At 57.9% G+C, this 20,376-nt stretch overlaps 1 protein-coding gene across 2 annotated transcripts; it reads right to left on the reverse strand.

Annotated features, from left to right (window-relative positions):
* Positions 1-3,735: 3,735 nt before the first annotated feature.
* On the reverse strand, positions 3,736-19,774 carry NRTN (neurturin). Of its 2 annotated transcripts, none has more exons than XM_053999509.1 (3): positions 19,714-19,774; positions 5,836-6,112; positions 3,736-4,554 (listed from the first exon to the last, which is right to left on the reverse strand). In XM_053999509.1, the coding sequence occupies exons 2-3, from the start codon at positions 6,083-6,085 to the stop codon at positions 4,106-4,108; spliced, it is 699 nt and encodes a 232-aa protein (XP_053855484.1). In that variant the 5' UTR covers positions 6,086-6,112; positions 19,714-19,774; the 3' UTR covers positions 3,736-4,105. The 2 variants fall into 2 exon arrangements, with proteins under 2 accessions (XP_053855484.1, XP_053855483.1); XM_053999508.1 differs by lacking the exon at positions 19,714-19,774 and adding an exon at positions 12,461-12,527.
* Positions 19,775-20,376: the final 602 nt, after the last annotated feature.

Here is a 20,376-nt window from a genome sequence, read left to right on the forward strand (position 1 = left end):
CTTTTTTCCCTTTCCCCCTTTTTTCCTTTATTATTTTTCCTTTTTGCCCTTTTTCTCTTTTTTCCTCTTTCCCTTTTTACCTGTTCTTCTTTCCCCCATTTCCACCTTTTCATTTTAATTGCTTTTTTCCCTTCCCTCCCTTTTTTTCCTTTTCTCCCTTTTCCCTTTTTTTCTCCTGCATCTTTTTTCCCACTTTTTCTTTTTTCTCCTCCCCCCTTTTTTCTTTTCTCCCTTTTTTCCTTTTTTCCTTTCCCCCTTTTTTCCCTTTTTGCTTCCCCCATTTCCCCTCCTTTTTATTTTATTTAGTTTTCCCCCCTTTTCCCCTTTTCTCCCCCTTTCTCTTGGGCCTCCCCTTCGAGGCCACGCTTTGTTCAGCCCAGAAGAAAAACACGTGGCAGCCCCGTTCCCAATTTACAACAGGCAGAAAAAGCTGAGGCTCTGAATCCCACCAAAATATCATTTCTCTTGATAAATTGGGAAAATCCTTTCTCCCCAGCAGGATCCTGGAGCTGTTTAAACCCAGAACATTCTCTCTGCGAGCGCTTTCATCGAGTGGAAACGACGACGTCGGACCCAATTTCCCCCCCGTGGATCCCAAATTGGCAGCGAGACCCTGGGAGCAAATGGGATCCTGAAAGATTTGTGGGATGTGTGGATCTGATCCCGAGCTGGAGCTGGATCCTTCCCCAAGCACAGCGTGTCCTGATGGAAAACCCACTGGAAATCCCAGGACTCACCGTGGCAGGGCTGGCAGAGCACAACGCTGGGATTTTTGCACTGTCACAACCACCGGGAGCATTTTAAACATCTCCTCGTGTTTCCAAACCTCCTGCTCTTCCAAACCCTCCTCTCTCAGGAGGAGCTGCAGCCCCGGACAAACAAAAACCCAACCCCAAAATCCCCTCAACAGCTGCTCCACACTGGTTATTATTATTATTATTAATAATAATAATATTAATATTAGCCACAGCACATGGGATGCTGAGGAAGGAGCCAGATGAGATTCTGCTGCGGCTTTGAGGAGGGAATTTTCCACTTTTTTTTTTTTTTTTTTTTTTTTTTTTTTTTTTTTCATTGTAGGCATTCTTCTGGACAGCTCCAGCTCCTATTACAGCAGAGGGGGCTGGAGAAATGGAAAGCATTAGGGAAACCTCAGCCTTTCGATTGGAACCACATTTCCAGGGCCGGCTGGCAGCGGGATGGCACCAGGACAGCTGGAGGAGTTCCACGAGGAGGAGGAGGAGGAGCCCTGAAAAAGACATGGAAGCAGAATCCATCCTTTTGGCCACACCACGATGCCCCAGCTCACCCCATCGGGGAGTTTTGCGGCTGCAAATCCCAGCTGTTCCCAAAAAACCCCAGCAGGAGCAGCGTGAGGCAGATGGGGAACATCCCCTCCACACGGGCCGGAGCTCCACTGGCAGCAGGGGGAAATTAAAAAAAAAAAAAGCAAAAAAATGATGGATTGGAGCTATTCCTGCTGGTTTTAACACACCATTGCATTGAGTCAGGTTTTCCTCCCGGTTTTGGGGGCTCCAAGATGGATTTGCATTGGGAATGGGGGATTTTGGCAGTTGGGAGATGTCCCAGCACGAGCTGCTCCTCCCTTGTCCCCTCGTCTTCCTGCGGCTCCCACCACCACCCTGGTGAGAGGAGGGTCCCTTGGGCTGGGTGCCCACCATCAAGGGACCCTAAATCCCTGGATTCTGCCAAAAAAACTGTCCCAAACCAGGGTGCAAACACTGAGCAGAGGCAGCTCCTGCTCCAAATCCTCCTCTGCAGCATCAGGTCCTGCACTGCTTCCACACCACCTTCCCTGCCTTCCCTGCTCTGCTTCCATTCCTTTATTTTTTACTGCAACAAAACTAATTTTAGCTTTATTACCAGCGAGGCCTGGAAAGCACCCAAGCCCTTGAGAGGACAGTTATTATTATTATTATCATTATTATTATTAGATTTGGGTGCTTTTTTTTTTCTTAAACTCGAGTGAGCCGCTTATCCACTGCGAGCCCGGCGCGGTTCCCGCTGCCCATCTGCCATTCCCATCCTCCAGCTGATTATTTTGGGCAACTTTTCCCATTTCCAGGCCTGCAAACTCACACCGTGGTTAGGGAGCTGCACCTGGAGCGTGGAGTTTATCCGCTCTCACTTCCCATTTCCCAGGTGCAGGTTTCACGCCCCACACCCGCGGCTGCCTCCAGCCTTTCCCAAAATCCAGGGAAAACTCCGTGTTACGGAGTCCAGGCTGCCTTCCCGGGCTCCCAGCCCTGCTGAAGGATGGTGTTTATATTCCTCCACTACACCCTGGCTCCGCTCAGCCAAGAGCTGCATTTGGATAAAAAAGAAAGGGGAAAAAAAAATTCCCCCAAAAGCCTGGCCCTGTGTGGAGGTCGGGAACGTGGCTGGTCCAACACTGGAGATGCTGCCCCTCACCCCATCCCATCCCATCCCATCCCATCCCATCCCATCCCAAGGGATGCCATCCTGCTCCCCCAAATCCTGCAGCACCATCACCAGCTGGGATCACCACCAGCAGCCCTCCTCCTCCTCGGGATGAAGGCACAAGGGATTTTTTCCCCCTGTTTGTCTGGAGAGAGGAGCCAGGACTCCAGGGGGGGGGTGGCACACGGAGTGTTTTCCCTCGCGTTGGTTAATGCCCAGGACATGACACCAATATTCTCCTTCTGTTTATGATTTGCTTTTTCTGGGAAGGGAGCCAAGGGGAGAAAACCCATCAATCCCAGGCAACAAATCGAGCTTGCCCAGGGAATGTGAAAGTCTGCGGGCTCATTTATTTCCCCGCTGAGTAAACAGCAGTGACACTGCTGTAAATGCGAGCGGAGCCAAACCCAGGACTGAGTCCCCTCTCCTGCAGGATTCCAGCCCCGACCACAGGATGGGGAATACTCCCGGGAGAGCCGGGGGGATTTTTGGGAGACGCCAAACCAGGGATGCTCCTGCCCACACCGCCAAATGCTGCAGTTCTGCTGGTGGCCCTGGGGAGGTTCTGTCACCTCCCTGGAGGTGGCCGGGCTCCGGCCCAGCTGCCCGTGGCAGGGGCACAGGAGGTTAATCCAGTTACTTCAGATTATCCCGAGTTTTAAGAAGAAAAGCCCCAGGGCTGCAGGAATGAGACGGTGGCAAAAGGGGCACAAGCCAGAGGGAGTCAGAGCCACACAGAAACCACTGTCGGCGTTTCTGTGTCCCCAGACACCGAGACCTGGGGCGGTTGGACCTCCCCCAGCAGCTCAGGGTGGTCACAAAACCCCAAAGCTACAGAGAGAAGGATTCAACTCCCACCCTGGGGCAGCACAGGGCACCTGACGCACCCTGAACCTGTCATGCACCCCAAAACACAACCCAGGTGTGCAGCACACCCCAAAACACAACCCAGGTGTGCAGAGCACTCCAAAACACACCCCGAGTGTGCAGCACACCCCAAAACAGAACCCAGCTGTGCAGCACACCCCAAAACACACCCCGAGTGTGCAGCACACCCCAAAACAGAACCCAGCTGTGCAGCACACCCCAAAACCCACCTGGATTGTGCAGCACACCCCAAAACACAACCCAGGTGTGCAGCACACTCCAAAACACACCCTGAGCGTGCAGCACACCCTGTCCAGTACCACACAGCACCGGCACTGCTCACAACACCCCCTGCACATGCCACACCCCTGTGCCACACCCCTGTGCCACACCCCCGTGCCACACCCTGGCACAGAACCCCTGGCACGTGCGGGTCCCCCATGCCAGAGACACCTGCACTGCACCACCCCCTGTGCAGGTAACGTGGCCTGTGACACGCGTGACACGCATGACACGCGTGACACGCAGTGCAGCCCGTGCACGCCGAGGGCTGGACACGCCCTGTGCACGTTGCACGCCCACTGTCACCTCAGCAGGGACCTCTGGGCCACCTGCAGAGGGGACGACCGCCTCAAGCCGCCGTCACCGCTCCAACCGCCTCCGCCACGGCCGCGGCCACGTCTCTAGTCCTGCGCGGCCGGCGGGACGGTGACACCGAGGGACACGCCAGCGGCTCAGTCTCTCCTCCTCCGGCCACTCCAGCCTCCATCCCGGTCCCTCTGCCCGGGTGGCCCCGTCACACGCAGCCGCACTCCTTGGCCGACAGCTCGTTGACGGTGTAGTAGCGGTTGTAGGCGTCCAGGAAGGACACGTCGTCGTCGTAGGCCAGCGGCCTGCAGCACGGCCGGGCCCGGATCTTCTCCTTCCGGATCTTTCTGCGGCTCCTCATGCTCTTGAGGGAGAGGTCGTAGCTGCGCACGGCGGCCTCGCAGGTGCCGCTGCAGTAGCGGAACAGAACCGTCTCGTCCGACTCGTAGCCCAGGCCCAGCTCGCTGACGCTGACCTCCAGCTCGCGCAGCTCGCAGGGTTTGTGGCGGGCGCGGGCGCGTTTCCGGCGGCTGCCGGCGCGAGGGAACAGCGGCAGCTCGTGCCCGCCCGAGTTCATGGCCTGGCGGTAGCGCTCCACCAGCGCCGAGATCAGCTGGCGGATCTCGCCCTCCGTGTAGCTCTCCAGCAAGGCGCTGTCTGCAAGAGGAGGGGGCGCCGTTAGTGGGTGTCCCCGTGGGGGGTGGGGGTTACTGGGCTGGGTGGAGGTGGCCTGAGGTGGGAGATCCTCCATGGATGAGGGTCTCGGGATCCTCCAGGATGGAGGTGCCTTGGGGTGGGTGGGTAACCTCAGGATGGAGGTGCCTTGGGGTGGATGGATAACCTCAGGATGGAATTGTCTTGGGGTAGGTGGATAACCTCAGGATGGAATTGTCTTGGGGTGGGTGGATAACCTCAGGATGGAGGTGCCTTAGGGTGGGTGGATAACCTCAGGATGGAGATTCCCTACAGTGGGTAAACATCCCCCAGGAAGAAAGTTCCTTGGGGTGCACGACTCCCAGGATGGAGATTCCCAGGGTGGGTTAACATGGACCTGGATGGAGGTCACCTGAGATGGGAGATCCTCCATGGATGAGGATCTCAGGATCCTCCAGGTGCCTTAAGGTGGATGGCTGATCCCCAGGATGGAAATTCCCTGAGGTGGGAGGACATCCCCCAGAATGAAAATTCCCTGGAGTGGGTGAATATCCCCTAGGACAGAGGTCCCTTGGGGCAGGTGGATTTGGGGAGAAACCCCAATAAATTTGCTATTTGCACTGTTTCACTATGGTCTGGGAGCCCCAAGACCCACAGGGCTGCCCCTGAGACCCCAGGGCCAGCAGCCAACACACAAACTGTGCCCAGCCACTGCTGGCAACACCCACATCCCTTTGTCCCAACCCTAAATCCAGGGTTATTCCAGCTCAGCTCTGTAGGAGGCACAGGAAAGACAAAGGAAAGCGTGGTTTGACAGCTTGTCATTGATTTCCAAATTTCCACCCAAAAAAAGCAGTTCCTCTGGTTTGGAATCAAAACAAACACGTGGGGATTTCCAGCCCTCAGGGAGCACCGAGGGGTGAGCAGGGGGAGCTGCTGCCGTGCCCTCATCTTCAGCTCCCGTTTGACATTTTCCATTTGTAAAAAATAGCATGGAACAAAAAATTAAAAAAAAAAAATTACCAAAAAAGAGCCATTTGAAGGGAATAAAAGCAGCTCCTTTGCTGGAACTGAGCTGTTTGAATTTCCCTCAGTGGAGAGCTGCTGTGTTCACACCAAAGTTTGGTGCCCAGTGCCTCCTGCTTGCCCCAAGTTCTTGTTTAAACCCTCCTAAAGGGAATGTTTGGATGCAGGAGAGGGCAGGGAATGACCCCACAGGGATTTGGGGGATCTTTGGGGTGGCGGGGGGAACAATGACCCCAGGATGGAGGAGCAGGAGCTTACACTGGGCCAGCAGAGAGCCGTGGCGTTGCAGGGCCCGTGGGGATCTCCGCGGAGCCGCCAGCAGCGAGGAGGAGGAGGAGGAGGAGGAGGAGGAAGAAGAGGAGGAGGAGGAGGAATCCCGTGAGGAAGACGGCGAGGAAGGCAAGGGGCTGAATTCCCGGCTTCCGCTGAACATGTCTCTACAAACTAAAATGGATAACACGGAACTGAGGAGCATCGATGCAATGGCTGCAAACTTCCATACCTTCATCTTAGAGCAAGTCAGAACATTGAAACTCTGCAAAACAGGCAAAACAAACATCCTTAATGAGTGCCCCGAGCCCCCGGAGCCCCTTCCTCCCTCCCTCCCTCCCTCCCTGTGGCTTGGGATGGGGGATCCTTCCTGTGGGATCCCCTTGGCTCCAGCTCCTCCCTTCCCAACACCAGCACGGTGCTGAGATGGGAAACTGAGGCACGAGGGGCAGCCCGGGAATGTGCTGGATTGGTGGGAAAGGTGGCTTGGGGCTGGTGGTGGCAATGGGGATGAGGTGGCAGCAATGGGGGCGAGGTGACACCACTGGGGATAAGGGGACACCAGTGGGGATGAGGTGGCACCAGTGGGGACGAAATGGCAGCAATGGGGATGAGGTGGCACCAGTGGGGATGAAATGGCAGCAATGGGGATGAGGTGACACCAACGGGGACAATGTGACACCAATGGGGACAAGGTGGCAGCAATGGGGATGAGGTGGCACCAGTGAGGATGAGGTGGCACCAGTGAGGATGAGGTGGCAGCAATGGGGATGAGGTGACACCAACGGGGACAATGTGACACCAATGGGGATGAGGTGGCACCAATGGGGACAAGGTGACACCAATGGGGAGGAGGTGGCACCAATGGGGACAAGGTGGCACCAATGAGGATGAGGTGGCAGCAATGGGGATGAGGTGACACCAGCGGGGACAATGTGACACCAATGGGGATGAGGTGGCACCAATGGGGACAAGGTGACACCAATGGGGAGGAGGTGGCAGCAATGGGGACATGGTGACACCAATGAGGATGAGGTGACACCACTGGGGACAAGCTGGTGGCCTCATCCCACCCCTTCCCAACAAACACAGCTGCCCTGGCAGGTGGGCTCCTGCTGCCCCTCCCTCCATCCAGGTTTCCTCACAGTGGCTGAGGACAGGGACACTCCTGTCACCCCAGGGACACCTGGGGACACCTGGGGACACCCGGGGACACCTGGGACACCTGGGACACCTCTTCCCTGGTGCGTTCCCTTGGGAAGCAGAGAGCAGCAGGAGGAGCCGCTGGCTCTGATGGGTTTGATGTCCCTGTCCTTCCACCTCTTGGCTCCTATATTTATTTCAGCTCCTTGCAAACTCCAAATATTTTTCCTTTTTAAATAATTTTTTTTTTGGGGGGGGGAGTGTTAAAAAAAAAACAAAAAGAAAGGGGAAAAAAAGGACAAAAGGAGAAAAACCCAATCCCACTTTTATAGTATTTACCAAATAGAATTTACGGAGGGGGGGGGGGGGGGAATTTTTGTTTTAAACTGGAATTCGACAGGTTTGCTTTTATTTTTATTGTAGAAAACACCATGAAGGGCTGTGGCCGCCCCCTCATCACCACATCCCTTGATTTTATGGGATGCAGATAATTCCCTGTCCACCAACAGGAATGAGGTACCCTGTAGGTTACAGGATCATTGCAGGACCCAGCCAGAGTCTAAACATTTTCAACGTTATAAACAATGCCAAGACAGAAAAAGAATCGTTTGGCCTTATAAGGAGGGAAGAGGATGGAATCCCAGCGGGTCTGGAGCGGCAGCGCTGGCCTGGACACCGGGAATGGGAGCTGGGAGAGGCTGCTGGGAGCACTGGGAGCACTGGGAGCACTGGGAGCACTGGGAGCACTGGGAGCACTGGAGGGGGGTGGTGCCAGCCCCGTCTGCTACCAGGTCTCATCCCATCAAGTCAAGGGAGAGCCGGGCTCCCCATCCTGCAGGAGAGTGATGGAGGATGCTGGAGGATGCTCCAGGATGGATGGAGGAGGATGGAGGAGGATGGAGGAGGATGGAGAGGGATGGGAGAGGATGGAGGATGATGGAAGACGATGGAGGATGATGGAGAATGATGGATGAGGATGGAGGAGGATGGAGGAGGATGGGAGAGGATGGAGGAGGATGGGAGAGGATGGAGGAGGATGGAGGAGGATGAAGGAGGATGGAGGATGATTCAGGAGGATGAAGGAGGATGAAGGAGGATGGAGGATGATGCAGAAGAATGGAGGATGATGCAGAAGGATGAAGGAAGATGGAGGATGATGCAGGAGGATGCAGGAGGATGGAGGATGCCAGGTGTGTTCACATCCACGTTCATCATCCTGACAGGACACTGTGGGAATGGTGATGGGACACAGGGTACAGCTTCCCACTGCCAGAGGGCAGGGATAGGTTGGATATTGGGATTAAATTCCTGGCTGGGAGGGTGATGAGGCCCAGGAATGAATTTCCCAGAGAAGCTGAGGCTGCCCCTGGATCCCTGGAAGTGTCCAAGGCCAGGCTGGATGGGGCTTAGAGCAGCCTGGGACAGTGGAAGGTGTCCCTGCCCACGGCAGGGGGTGAGACCGGATATTTAAATTCCCATTCTGGAATTCCACGATAGTCAGGTGCCTTCAGCTCAGATTTCACCCTGGAAATAAGAGCAGGAGCAGGGAACAGGCACTAAAAATTCCCTGGCATCCAAACCCTTCCCAGCAGGATCAGTGCTCAGTGGTGCAGGACCAGGAAAAGCCCAGTTTGTTCCTGGACAAAATCAGTGGAAATGAAGGATTTGTGAAAAACCAGCAGCCCCAGGGGAGGGTTTGGGGGGGGGGGAAGGACACTTTGTTCTGCTCTCCAGGAGGACAAACAGCTTTTACCAGCTGATGTTGGGTATTTTGGGAGATGAATTCCACGGTGAACAACCAGCAGTGGGATCACACAAACCCCTGAGCTGAACCTCCATCACCCAGGGGGGCTCAGCCCCCTTTGTCCTGCTCGGGGGAGGAAAAGGCTGGGGCTGGAGCAGGGCTGTGACACTCGATCCCACCACCTGAGAAAGGGCCTCTGGCTTCTTGCAGGCCCATAAAATTTTAGGAGAGCGGTTCCAGCCTCGCTGCACGTCCCATAAAAAAGCCTCCCATTCCGGCAGCCAGAAATCCTGGCCCCCACCCACTCGCCTGTGACCTTTCGAAAGACTCAAATCCCAGCTCCAGTGTGCAAAACAATAACAACAAAGTTATTCCAGGCTTTGCTGTTGGTTTCTTTTGCTCTAAAAAGCCCCAGACCAGCCCTGTCCAACCTGGCCTTGGACGCTTCCAGGGATGACGGTGTTTCCACTTGTTTTTCCTGATAAATCAAAATCCAGCAACTCCATCCCCACAGACATTTTTTGCCCACAAAAAGTGGAAGGTTTGGGGTTCTCTGGCGTCCTTCACTTTTCACACTCTCACTTTTTCCCCTCGCTCTTGTTTTTCAACCCCACTCCCCGTTTTTCCAGCAGACTCTTGCGATTTGTTTCCGATATCCACAGATTCCTCAAAGCTCACAGAGTCATGAGGTGAGGGAGAAAAGTGAATTTATTTTTTTTTTTTTCCTTAAATCCTCCTCGCTGAAGGGTTGAAAGAAGGAGACGCCAAAACTTTCAGCGCTGATGCTTCAAAGCAGAGGACCCAAAAGACATTATATTCTAAGTGTGCCATAAATTTTCCGTCGATTCATGTTTCCGGGCATTGATTCATTATTTTCCAGAGCCCAGCCTCAAGAATGGATGAAGCCACGGTGTGGCCGAAGGATTTTTGGCAACACAAAACACTTGGAAAGACGGAGGCCTTGATGGGACATCAGAGAGAGCTTCCACCTGCCACACACTGTTTATTTGAGTGCCTTACATGGGAGCCAAGCTGCTTTGAAATCCCGGCTCCTCGTGACTCATCCCGCAGGAATTAAACAATTTCCATGGGCAGCAGCTCCGGACGCTGCTCCTCCAGCAGCAGCTCCAGCTCAACGCCTGGTCCTGCTCACAGGATGGGGCTGGGTTGTCCTGGAGAGGGTGAGGGTGGTGGAGAGACAGACTGTTCCCAAATCTGCCTCAAATCTTCCCCAAAACTGCCTCAGACCATAAGAAAAACTCCTTCAGATTTTCCCCAAAAATGTCCTCAGACTGTCCTCAAAACTCCTTCAGATTTTCCCCAAAAACTTCCTCATATTGTCCCCAAGATTCCTTCAGATTTTCCCCCAAAACTCCTTCAGACCTTCCCAAAATTGCATCAGACCTTCCCCGAAATTTACCACAAGCTCCCAAAATACTTTCTTGGGGACTGAACCTTCCCAAAAAGCATCGGTGTGTCCAACACTGCTGGCCAGGGCAGGTGCTGCACTGGGAGGACTGGAACCTGCAGTGCCCCTGGATCAAACTGGTCTCAAAGTGCCAAAACTGGCCCCAAAACGGGGAGCATTGAGAGGAAAAAAAAGCCCCAAACCCTGATCCAGGTGGACCTGTTGGATTTTCCTGCTCTTTTGGCAGCAAGTGGGTGCACAGAGGAGGGGGAAATGTCCCTGTTTCCATCTCCAGCTCTGCTCTGGGGACAAGGGACACCTCATCCCTGCTGGCAGCGCTGCCAGCCCGGCACTGGCACAGCCTCGAGCTCTGAATGCCGACCCCGGCAACGACCACGAGGCATCCTCAGCTCATCCCTGCTCCTCCTCCTCCCCCTCCAGCTCTTCCCAGTCCCCCTAAGCAGAACCAGAGCAGAGCGTGGGACACATGGTTCTGCTTTGCCTCAGTGAAATCCAGCCCAGCAGCTCCAGAGCTCTTCCCCAGCTTCCCCCAGACCCCCCCCCCAAAGGGCCGACCACAAACCAGGCACAGCCGCAGCCCTGGGATGCAGCCCTGCTCCTCTGGGAAAGGTTTGGGGTGGAGTGTGACCCCAGTGAGGGAACTGGAGCTGGGCCCGGACCCACGGGATGGAGAGGAGGGAAATGGGATGGGGGAGAGGGGAATGGGATGGGGGAGAAGGAAATGGGATGGGGGAGAAGGAAATGGGATGGGGGAGAAGGAAATGGGATGGGGAAGAGGGAGATGGGATGGGGAAGAGGGAGATGGGATGGGGAAGAGGGAGATGGGATGGTGGAGAAGGAAATGGGATAGGGGAGAAGGAGACGGGATGGGGGAGAGGGAAATGGGATGGGAGAGAGGGAGATGAAGTGGAGGAGAGGGAGGTGGGATGGAGGAGAGGGAGATGGGATAGGAGAGAAGGAGATGGGATGGTGGAGAGGAAAATGGGAGGGTGGAGATGGAGATTTGATGGAGGAGAGGGAGGTGGGATGGGATGAGAGAGAGTGAGATGGAATGGTGGAGAGGGAGGTGGGATGGGGGAGAGTGAGATGGAATGGTGGAGAGGGAGATGGGATGGGGGAGAGTGAGATGGAATGGTGGAGAGGGAGATGGGATGTTGTGGGGCAGGAGGAGCTCCAGCATTCCCAGAGCCCCTGGGCTGAACACGCCAAACGCCCTCGTTCCCACGCTGCCATGACATTTACGTTCGAGCTGAATTACGGCGGGTTTGGTTTACATCTCTCCAAACAGCTGGAGAGCAACAAACCCACCCCAACCCCCTCAACACGGTGGAAATCATAAGGAAAAGCCTCCCCCACGGAGCTGGTGGGATGGGGATGGATCAGCCAAGGGCGCCCCGTGGTGCTGGGGACGACGCCAGGGGTGGTGGCCACGCCAGGTCGTGGTTGGAGAAGGAAGCCTGAGGAGATTCCATCCAACGGAGCAGCTCTTGCTGTGGCCACATCCAAATTCCCACCAGTCCATAGAATCACAGAATCCCAGACTGGTTTGGGCTGCAAGGGACCTTAAAGCCCATCCATGGCACCCCTGCCACGGGCAGGGACGCCTTCCACACCTTCCACACCTTCCACACCTTCCACACCTTCCGCACCTTCCACACCTTCCACACCTTCCACTATCCCAGGCTGTTCCAAGTCCTGCCCAACCGGGTTTGAAATTTTCCCTCATTTTGGATTTGGCAGAGCCAAACCAGCTCCAAGGAGGAGGCACCAGGACAGGGCAGGGATTTGGGGACACTGAGCCATCCATATCCACATCCCAGACACCAAAGGGCATCATCTTTGGGAATGAGCAGGCACAGGACCCCCCAGAGCCCCTCAGCACAGCCAGACCCCGCACTGGGGTGCCTGTCCCAAATTCCCAAATCCCAAAACCAATGGGAACAGAACAAATCCTGCCAGAGAGGGGTCCGGGAGCTCTTCCAGGAGGGAAAGGCGCAAAGGGAAGGAAAATCCCAATGTGTGCCAGGGCCAAGGGGCACCTTGAGCCACCCCTGCATGGCAGGGAGAGAATCCTGTGCCCGAGCCGAGCTGGTTTGCCCGGGCAGAAGCCAAATCTCCCGGGATGGAAATCCCGGCACGAGCGCAGCTCCGGTGGCCCCAACCCAGAGACCCCGCGGCCACGACCCCCTCCCCCCGTGTCTCCCCACCCCCAGGAGCTCCATCCAGACGCATTTTGGGGCTGGATTTGTGCACGGAACCCTCGGGGCAGACACCGGGGCGGTGCTGACCCGTCTCACCGTGTCCCGCGGGGTCCCCGTTCCCTCCATCCTGCACGGCGGTGGGATGCGGGGAAGCTGCCGGCCCGCAGGGATAAATCCATGCCCTGGGAAGCTGCGGCGGAGCCTTTGATTCCTTCCCCGGAGGTCTCGCGTGGGCTTTCATGTCATTAATTATCGGGATCCGCAGCGGGCGCCCGGCGGGAGGAATCCCTCTGGATGCGGAGCCGAGCGCGGGGATTTCTGTCCCCCTGCTGGGACCAGTCTGGGACCAGTTCAGTCCCAGTTCAGCTCCGGCTGGGCTCAGCTCATCCCTGCAAGGGCAGATAATGATTCTGCTTGCCCTCCAGCCTCGGCTTCCCTTGGTTCCCCCCCCCCGTCCCTGTCCCCGGCACTCGCCGGGACACGCCGCAGGCTGGGAATGCAGCTGCAATATAAATCAGCAGGAAATAAAAGCGTGGTTTGATGCAGCACAGCTCCCTGCAGTGTCACCCAGCCCGGCTCGGGGACACCTGGGGGTGTCTGTGCAGAGCCTGGGGGGACACCTGGCCGAGATCTGCCCCCCCGACACCCCCCAGCTCTGAGAGACAGCATTAAACCCTGAGCATTTCGGGGATATTTATTCCCTTTCCAGCTAAAAAGCAGCCAAAGCATTTAAAAGTCGTTTGTGGGGTGGGCATGGGCGGTGCGGCCTGAGCTTGTGCTCCCAGTTTGTGCTCCCAGTTTGTGCTCCCAGTTTGTGTTCCCAGTTTGTGCTCCCAGTTTGTGCTCCCAGTTTGTGCTCCCAGTTTGTGTTCCCAGTTTGTGTTCCCAGTTTGTGCTCCCAGTTTGTGTTCCCAGTTTGTGCTCCCAGGTTTGTGCTCCCAGTTTGTGCTCCCAGTTTGTGCTCCCAGCCCAGTGTCCCCTCTGACCCTGCAAGGTGTGTGACAGCCCCGCCAAGGTCACCGAGGCTGCAGCAACCCAAAACCCTCCCTAAGCCGATTCTGTCAGGTCTAAGCAGCAGCGAGAGCCGCCCTTCACGGAAAGAGGTGAGTAATTAGAGATTAATTGCTGATAAAATTCCTCAGGGTATTGCCCAGGGGCCGCAGCGGGAGCGGAGCATGGCTCGAGGTGAATAACACCAAAACGGGGAATGAAGTGGGGATGACTGCAGGAAAACTCCCTGCAGACAGACCCCTTTTGCTGAAGGGCAGAAAAAAATCAAATTATATCGCTTGAAATCCCACCAAAACCAGAATGGTTTATGTGGCCACGGAGGAAATCAGGGATAACACCAGCCAAGGACCCCCCAGCCACTGCTGGGCGCCTTTGGGTGCTGCTGTGCCAATCTCCTGCACACCTGATGCTGCTTTTCCAGCCCAAATTTTCCCTCTCGTGCCAAAACCTGGACTCTGAATGTCAATTATTTTTGGATCCGGAGCGATGCTCCCCCCCCCACCGGAATTAATAAACCTCTTGATGCCAAAAAGGGGTGGTTTGTCAGAGGAAACTAATTACTGTGGCTTGTTTGAACAATCCCAGTGCCTCGGGAAAGAGGGTTAAAAGCTTAAATTTTGGCAGCGAGACGGAGCCCAGGCCCCAGATGTGCTTTGCTCTGGGCCCGTTTCGACACCGCTGGTATCTGAGAGCTGCCACAGCTGTGCTGGGGGCAAAATCTCCTTTTTCCCAAGAAAGGAAAAGCCCTCAGTGGGATCAGGGAGGGAGAAATAGGCCAGAGGCAGGAGGGCTGCCACGACAGGGTCACCTCCCACAGCACAGCTTGGCCACTTTCCTGTTTTGTAGGGTTTCCTCCGTTGTGGATTCCCCAAATCCCTCAGGGAGTTCAGTGTGCTGCAGGGTGCCTCAGTTTCCCCCTTGGAAAAGCACCTTGAAGGACTCCAGGTATTAATTCCTGGTTTTCCCAGGGTTCCACCTCTGCCTTTTCCACATGTCTCAGGTGTGCTGGCCCGATCCCATCAGCTCCCACCTGAATAATTCCCATTCTCATCCCCAGGGAAACAGATCCTGCCCTGACCCAGCGTTCCTGCAGGATGCAGGGTGGATGGGGCGGGCCAGGAGGAGCGCTGGGCCCGGGGGAGCCGCATCCCTGCGGGATGAGCATCCACCCACATCCCTCAGCAGCCTCCCGAGCGGGCAGCACAGGTGATGCCGATGCCGAGCTGGGAATTCCCCCCGTTCTTCCCTCTCTTCTCCCCCCACAGATCCCGGGCTCCCGGCTGCACAGAAGGAGCCAGCTCGTCCTCCGGGGATTAGGGCGCTTTGCTGAGGGCACCGAGACCCGAGCGAGGTTTGCAAATCCAATTTGCACTAAACCCTTGCAGTGGGTTTTGGCTGGAGCAGGGACTGGGATCCCATTAGGATTTACCGTCCGACTCCAGCGGCAACTGCCAACACATTGAAGCACTTAGCGCTGCTGCAGAGAGAGCAGATGAGGAATTCCGCCCGGGACGGCAACAGCGGCGAGCTGGGAACGGGGATTTCAGCCAGAGGGATCCCAGAACTGGGAGATGCTTGGGAGAAATGGGGCTGGAGGTGATGGGGAGAGCTGGAGGGGCAGCAGGTTGGGTCAGCTGGATCTTTGCATGTGGAGATGGCGATACCAGGGGGATGGACACGTGCCTGAGCTCTCCTGTCACTGCAGGGAAAAACTGCTGGGATCTCTCCTTCCCACTGGGAAGAGCCACATGGTTTCCTAAAAAGCAAAGTTTTCTCTCTGCTCCCATCTCAGATATCAGTGCTGGGGGAGAGCTGTGGCCACTCTGCCCTTCCCACCCCGCTGGCCTCTCCCAGGGCTCCAGCTCAGACCCAGCTGAGCTGTGGGTAAAAGATTGGCATCGTTTCTCCTGCTGCCATAAAAACACCAATTACAACTGGAACACGGCCACACAAATCCTGCCCACACTCCTGCAGAGGAGCTGCCACCAGCAGCGAGGGGAGGGGCAGGTGGCACAGACAGGGACAATCTGCACCTCTGCAGGACCATTTTCCACCTTTCCCAGACCAGAGGCTGCTCAGAGCAACATGAAATTCGGGAAAGTGCTGTTGGAAGATAATGGCACGGCCAAAGAACTCCAGCAAAACATGGATTGGGGCATTTCTCTGTCACTGCCTGTGGGAATGGGGCTGGCAGCTGGTCCTGCTGCAGCTCCTGTGCTGTGGTCAGGGACAGAAAACATCGACCGTTCCTCAGATTCACAGCCCAGAGCAGCTGGGGCTGCCCCATCCCTGGAAGTGTCCAAGGCCAGGGCTTGGAACAACCCGGGAGAGTGGGAGGTGTCCCTGCCCAAGGTCCTTTCCAGCCCAAACCATTCCATGATTCCATGACCTGCTTCTGGAGACAGGTGGGGTCCAAACCTCCCCCTCTCCTCCCCATCCCTCCTCTGTCAGGGAGATGCCACCACAAGCGATGCTTTGCCAGGACACAGCTCTGTCCATGCTCAGAGGGTTCACACCACCCAAATCCTGCCTGGATCCTTCCAACCTCTCCTTTTCCCTCCCCAGACTTCTCTTGGACACCAAACAGGTGGGGTTTTGCCCCGGTTCAGGGTGATGCTGTCGGTGCCCAGCCTGGCTCAGCGGAGCTTTGCTCCTCCTTCGTCCTCCTCTAGCACTGGCACCGTCCCTCCAGATGGCTCTGAGGAGCTGCTAAGCCTCAAAAATGTGCTTTTAATAAGCCAACACCACTTAACGAAGACAGCAGCTGCCCTGTTAAATCAGAGGCCATCCCTTCCTCCGGGGAGGATGGGATGGGTGTTCTCAGCTGGGACCTTCAGCAGTAAATGTGCTTTGGTTCACTCCCAAGGTTTGGGCTGGCCTTGGCGTCCCCCTGTGCTGCACCAGGACACAGCTTTGGGAAGGCAGCAGAGAGGGAAAAACCCAGGGAAAACCAAAAAGCCGCTCCAGCACCTTGCTGGGAGCATTCCCTGCCTGCTCCTCCCAGCACAGCTTGGGGAGCACAACCACTGGGATGGACCCTGCAAGGATTTGGGATTTTGGTTTGCAGACCCTGCTCCACTCCACGGCACCAGGGTCTACCCTGTGTCACCGTGCCATCGGCCACCAGATGCCATCAGCAGATCCCACAGCCCTGGTGGGAGTGACAACAGCAGCAATAAATACACCCTGGGCTCCCGGACAGCTCCTTCAGCCAAAATGAACATTATTAATGGGAAAAAGGTCCCCACAAGCGATGGGGCTTGGTCACTTCTGCATCGCTGCCATTGCCAGCAAGACCCAGACACAGCAACCATGGAGCAAAGTTGGTTTTCTCACTGGGAAGGACCAGGGCTGGGTTTACAACCACCTCTAAACCAGGCCAGGATTTAATCAAGTGACTCCCTAAAACCTGGAGCCACAAAACCAGGACCCTGCTCCTGAATCAGCTCCATCCTCAGAGCCCGGGAGAGCTCCGGGATGGGATTCATCACCCTGCCCAAGCACCACTGGTCCCTGTGCTGCAAAAAAAGCTGCTGAAATGGAGAAAAATGCAACTCCTGCTTTGGATTATTGCAGCCTGGGAGCGATGCTGGAGGAGGAACTTCCCCTCCTGGGATATCTCCTGCTGCGGGGCCGCCGACCCCTCGGAGCTGCCCTGCCTCCCTCCCCTCCAACACTGCGCCTGGAGCCGGTTCAAAGGGAGCCTCTGCTGAGGGAAAACAAATTAAATGTGGTTCCATCCGAATGAAAACACCCCAGAAAGCCGGCGCTGATGCGAGTGGCATCGCCTGCGAGGGGCTGGCGCGGCCTTTGAACGACGGCAGGAGGAAACGCTTTTCGGAGAACACCGCGGTGGCAAAGAGATTGTTTCAATTTAGCTCTGGGATGCCGGGCTGCAAAGTGAGCCTGTTTTGGGTTTCGTGAGGGAGAAGAGATGGGAATGGAGCTGCTCGTGGCATTTCCCTTCCCACGGCGGGCGCAGAGGGGGCGGCTTCGCTCCGACGCGCTCGCGATGCTCCGTGCACGAGAGCAGCGCTGCGCCACGCCTGGCACGGCCAGGAGGGAGCTTCTCTTCCTCTTCCCCAAGATTCACAGGGAAATGCTACTCCAGACTGGCCAAATCCCAGAAAAATCTGAGTTGGGTGGGATTTCTCCAGTCCAAGCCATTAATGGTGGTGCTGGAGCAGGTGGCTCACCTTGACCAGGAATCTGGGCCATCCCCATGGCTGCGCTCCTGGGATGCCAAGTGATCCCAGTAAAACAAACCCACACCAGTTAAACAAGCCCACACCAGTAAAACAAACCCACACCAGTAAAACAAACCCACACCAGTAAAACAAACCCACACCAGTAAAGCCCTCACCAGTCCTGTACTACCTCACCTCCTGATGGCAACACACACAGGGGCTTCTCCCCTCCCCTCAGCATCTCCCTCGCCCTGCTGGGTGCCATGAGCTGCTCCACGGGCAGGGGTGACACTGAGAGGCAGCTGCCAGCTCCTTGTGCCCCCCAAACCCACCCCTGTGAGGGCAAGGCCTGGCTCAGCACGACAGGGTGGGGAGAAGCCAGGGCTCTGAATGCCACCCCCCCCCCCCCCCATGCTGCACTGGGGACAGCCAAGGTGCCACCTGCTCTGGGATTGGCTGGGCTGTGTTTAGGGCTCATGAGAGGTACCCTGACCTCAAAAAGGGGATATTGCAAATCTTACATCCACCCCTGCAGACCCCCGAAGGTGCGAATCAACCCCAAAGCTCATCCTGGAGCCCCCACGCCCGGCACGGCCCAAGCGGGCTCCAGCAGGGAGGTGGCCGAGCACGATGTGACTCATGGCAATGCCATGGGAGGGCACCCAGTGCCACCACAGCCGGGCCCAGCACCACCCAGCCTTGGCACGGTCACCCGGGGGTGCCCGTCCCCCGCGCCTGCGTGTCCCCCGGGCTGTGCCACAGCAAACCGGAGCAGCTCCTTTTATTTCCAGCGCAACCACGAGGCCTGGAAGGTGCCGGGCTCTGCCCTTGAAAAGCCCGGAGGAGCCTGGCCCCGGTGCCACATCCTGCTGTGAGGTCGCCGCAGCCGCGCACGGGCCGCTGGCAGAGCGGGAGGGCCAGCCCGGCGTTCCCGGGATGCGCCACACCTCCCGTGCGCCTTCCGCCGGGCAGCACCGGCCCGAGCCGGCCCTCCGACACCCAGCGCTGCTTAAAAACCCGGGATGTAGGAACGGGAACGTGTAATCCTTCCCCCCAGCCCCGGAGCTGCGGGGATGGAGGCGCAGGACGAGCCCGGAGCCCGGTGGTGACACCGAGGGCGTTCGCACCGGGGCACTGCCACAGCACGGAGCAGATCCGAGTGCGGCATCTGCAGCTGCCACAGCGGGCAGATTTGGGTCGGAACCAAAGGGTAAAAGCGCTCACACACCCTAAAATTCGGCACAGAGACGCCCCTTCCCTGCTCTGTTTCTCTGCCCTGTGCCAGGCAGAGGCTTCTGCCGCTAAAGCCAGGAGCAGCCGCGGCCACGAGAGGATGAATTTGGGATCCACTGGGATCCTGCCTTTAGATCGGGGATCTCAGCACACAGCCAGGACTCACACGGCGCTTCCAACAGGCACCAGCCCCTTCTCCCGCTGGGATAAACCGTGCCCTTCACCCGGCGCCTGATTGCGGAGCGGCTCCCGGAGCGAGGATGGGATTTAAATCAGTGCTGGCTACAAGCTACCATATATGTGCAATAAAGACACCCGAGGTCTGCCTTGTTTTGTTAAAGCCTTCGGAGAGACCGCGGCGAGAGGGGGAAATTCCCTCCCTCGAGGATGGGGGGAAATTCACCCCCCAGCCCCAGCGGAGCTCTGGACATGGTCAGCACCAGCGGCGCGGCCGGGGCTGGGAGAAGGTGACGGGGCTGGAGATGCCGGCTGGAGATCCTTCCGTTCCTTAAACTAATATTTAGACAGGACCCATCTCCTCCCTCCCGCGCTCCCGGAGCCGTCCCGCGCCGTGTTTGTGTTCCTGCGTGGCGGGACGGGCTCCAAGTATGAAGCAAAGTCCTGCGGCGGCCGCACAGGCCGCCCCGACCCCGGCACGCCGCTGGCTCCCCCCGCTCCCCCCATCCCCGGGGGACCCCGAAGGCTCCGGTTCTGCCCCGTTCGGCGGTGGCAGCATCCGACCCGCCGGGCGCGGGCGGCGGGGAATAAACAGCGGCGAAGCCCCGGGGTTGAGAGCGGCGGAAAGAGGCATCACCGGGACCCCCGGAGCCGCTCCCGGTGCCGCGGGGCAGGAGCGTCCCTGGCCGGGCAGGTGCCCGGGGCCGGCGCTGCCGAGCCGGGGCCGCCCGCGGCGCTTACCTGGACGCCGGGCCGGTGCCGGTGCGCAGCGCTCAGCGGCGGCTCCGTGCCGGGGCCGGGGCACGCGTGGGGCCGGGGGTCGCCATGGGCGAGCGGCGCGGGGCTGGCGCGGGTCTGGCTGGGCTGGAGCGCGGCGGGGGGGCTCGGCCACCGCCTCCTCCCGCGCCGAGGGGCGGGTTTGGAGCCGGCCGGTTCCCCCGCCTCGCCCGGTCCCGAGCCGGGCTGCGCTCCGGTGCCGCTGCCGGTGCCCGTCTCGCCCCGGTGCCTCCCGGTGCCGGTGCCGCTGCCGCCCGCGCCCCGCAGCCAGACGAGTCCGCGGCTCCCCCGGAGGAGGCACCGGCTGCTTCTCGCAGCGGAGCCGACGGGGCCGCCCGGCCCCGCCCCGGTCCCTCCCGGTGCCGCCCCGGTCCCTCCCGGTGCCAGTCCCGCCCCGCCCGGGCTCAGCCAGACGCGCCGACACTGCCCCGGTGCTACCAGCCCCGAACCCCGGTTCTGCCCACGGCATCGCCCCGTTCCCCCTGTTTGCCACCCTTGGACCCCTCGGCGCTGCCCCTGGACCCGGTGCCCGCCGCGGGCAAGGGGCAGCCCGGGCTCGGTGCCCAAATCTCCCCTCGCAGCGGTACCCAACGCCCCCGGCCATGGGCGCATCCCTCCCATGATCAT

The sequence above is a fragment of the Vidua macroura genome, chromosome 26 (assembly GCF_024509145.1).
Source record: "Vidua macroura isolate BioBank_ID:100142 chromosome 26, ASM2450914v1, whole genome shotgun sequence".
NCBI lineage: Eukaryota > Metazoa > Chordata > Aves > Passeriformes > Viduidae > Vidua > Vidua macroura.

Coding starts and splice junctions, on each gene's coding strand:
- NRTN (XM_053999508.1), bottom strand. CDS start 12,490: ATGGAGGGAACGGGGACCCCGCGGGACACG. Junction 6,113..12,460: donor CGGGGACCCCGCGGGACACG/GTGAGACGGGTC, acceptor CCTGTTTTGCAG/AGTTTCAATGTTCTGACTTG. Junction 4,555..5,835: donor CGGCTCTCTGCTGGCCCAGT/GTAAGCTCCTGC, acceptor CTCCTCTTGCAG/ACAGCGCCTTGCTGGAGAGC.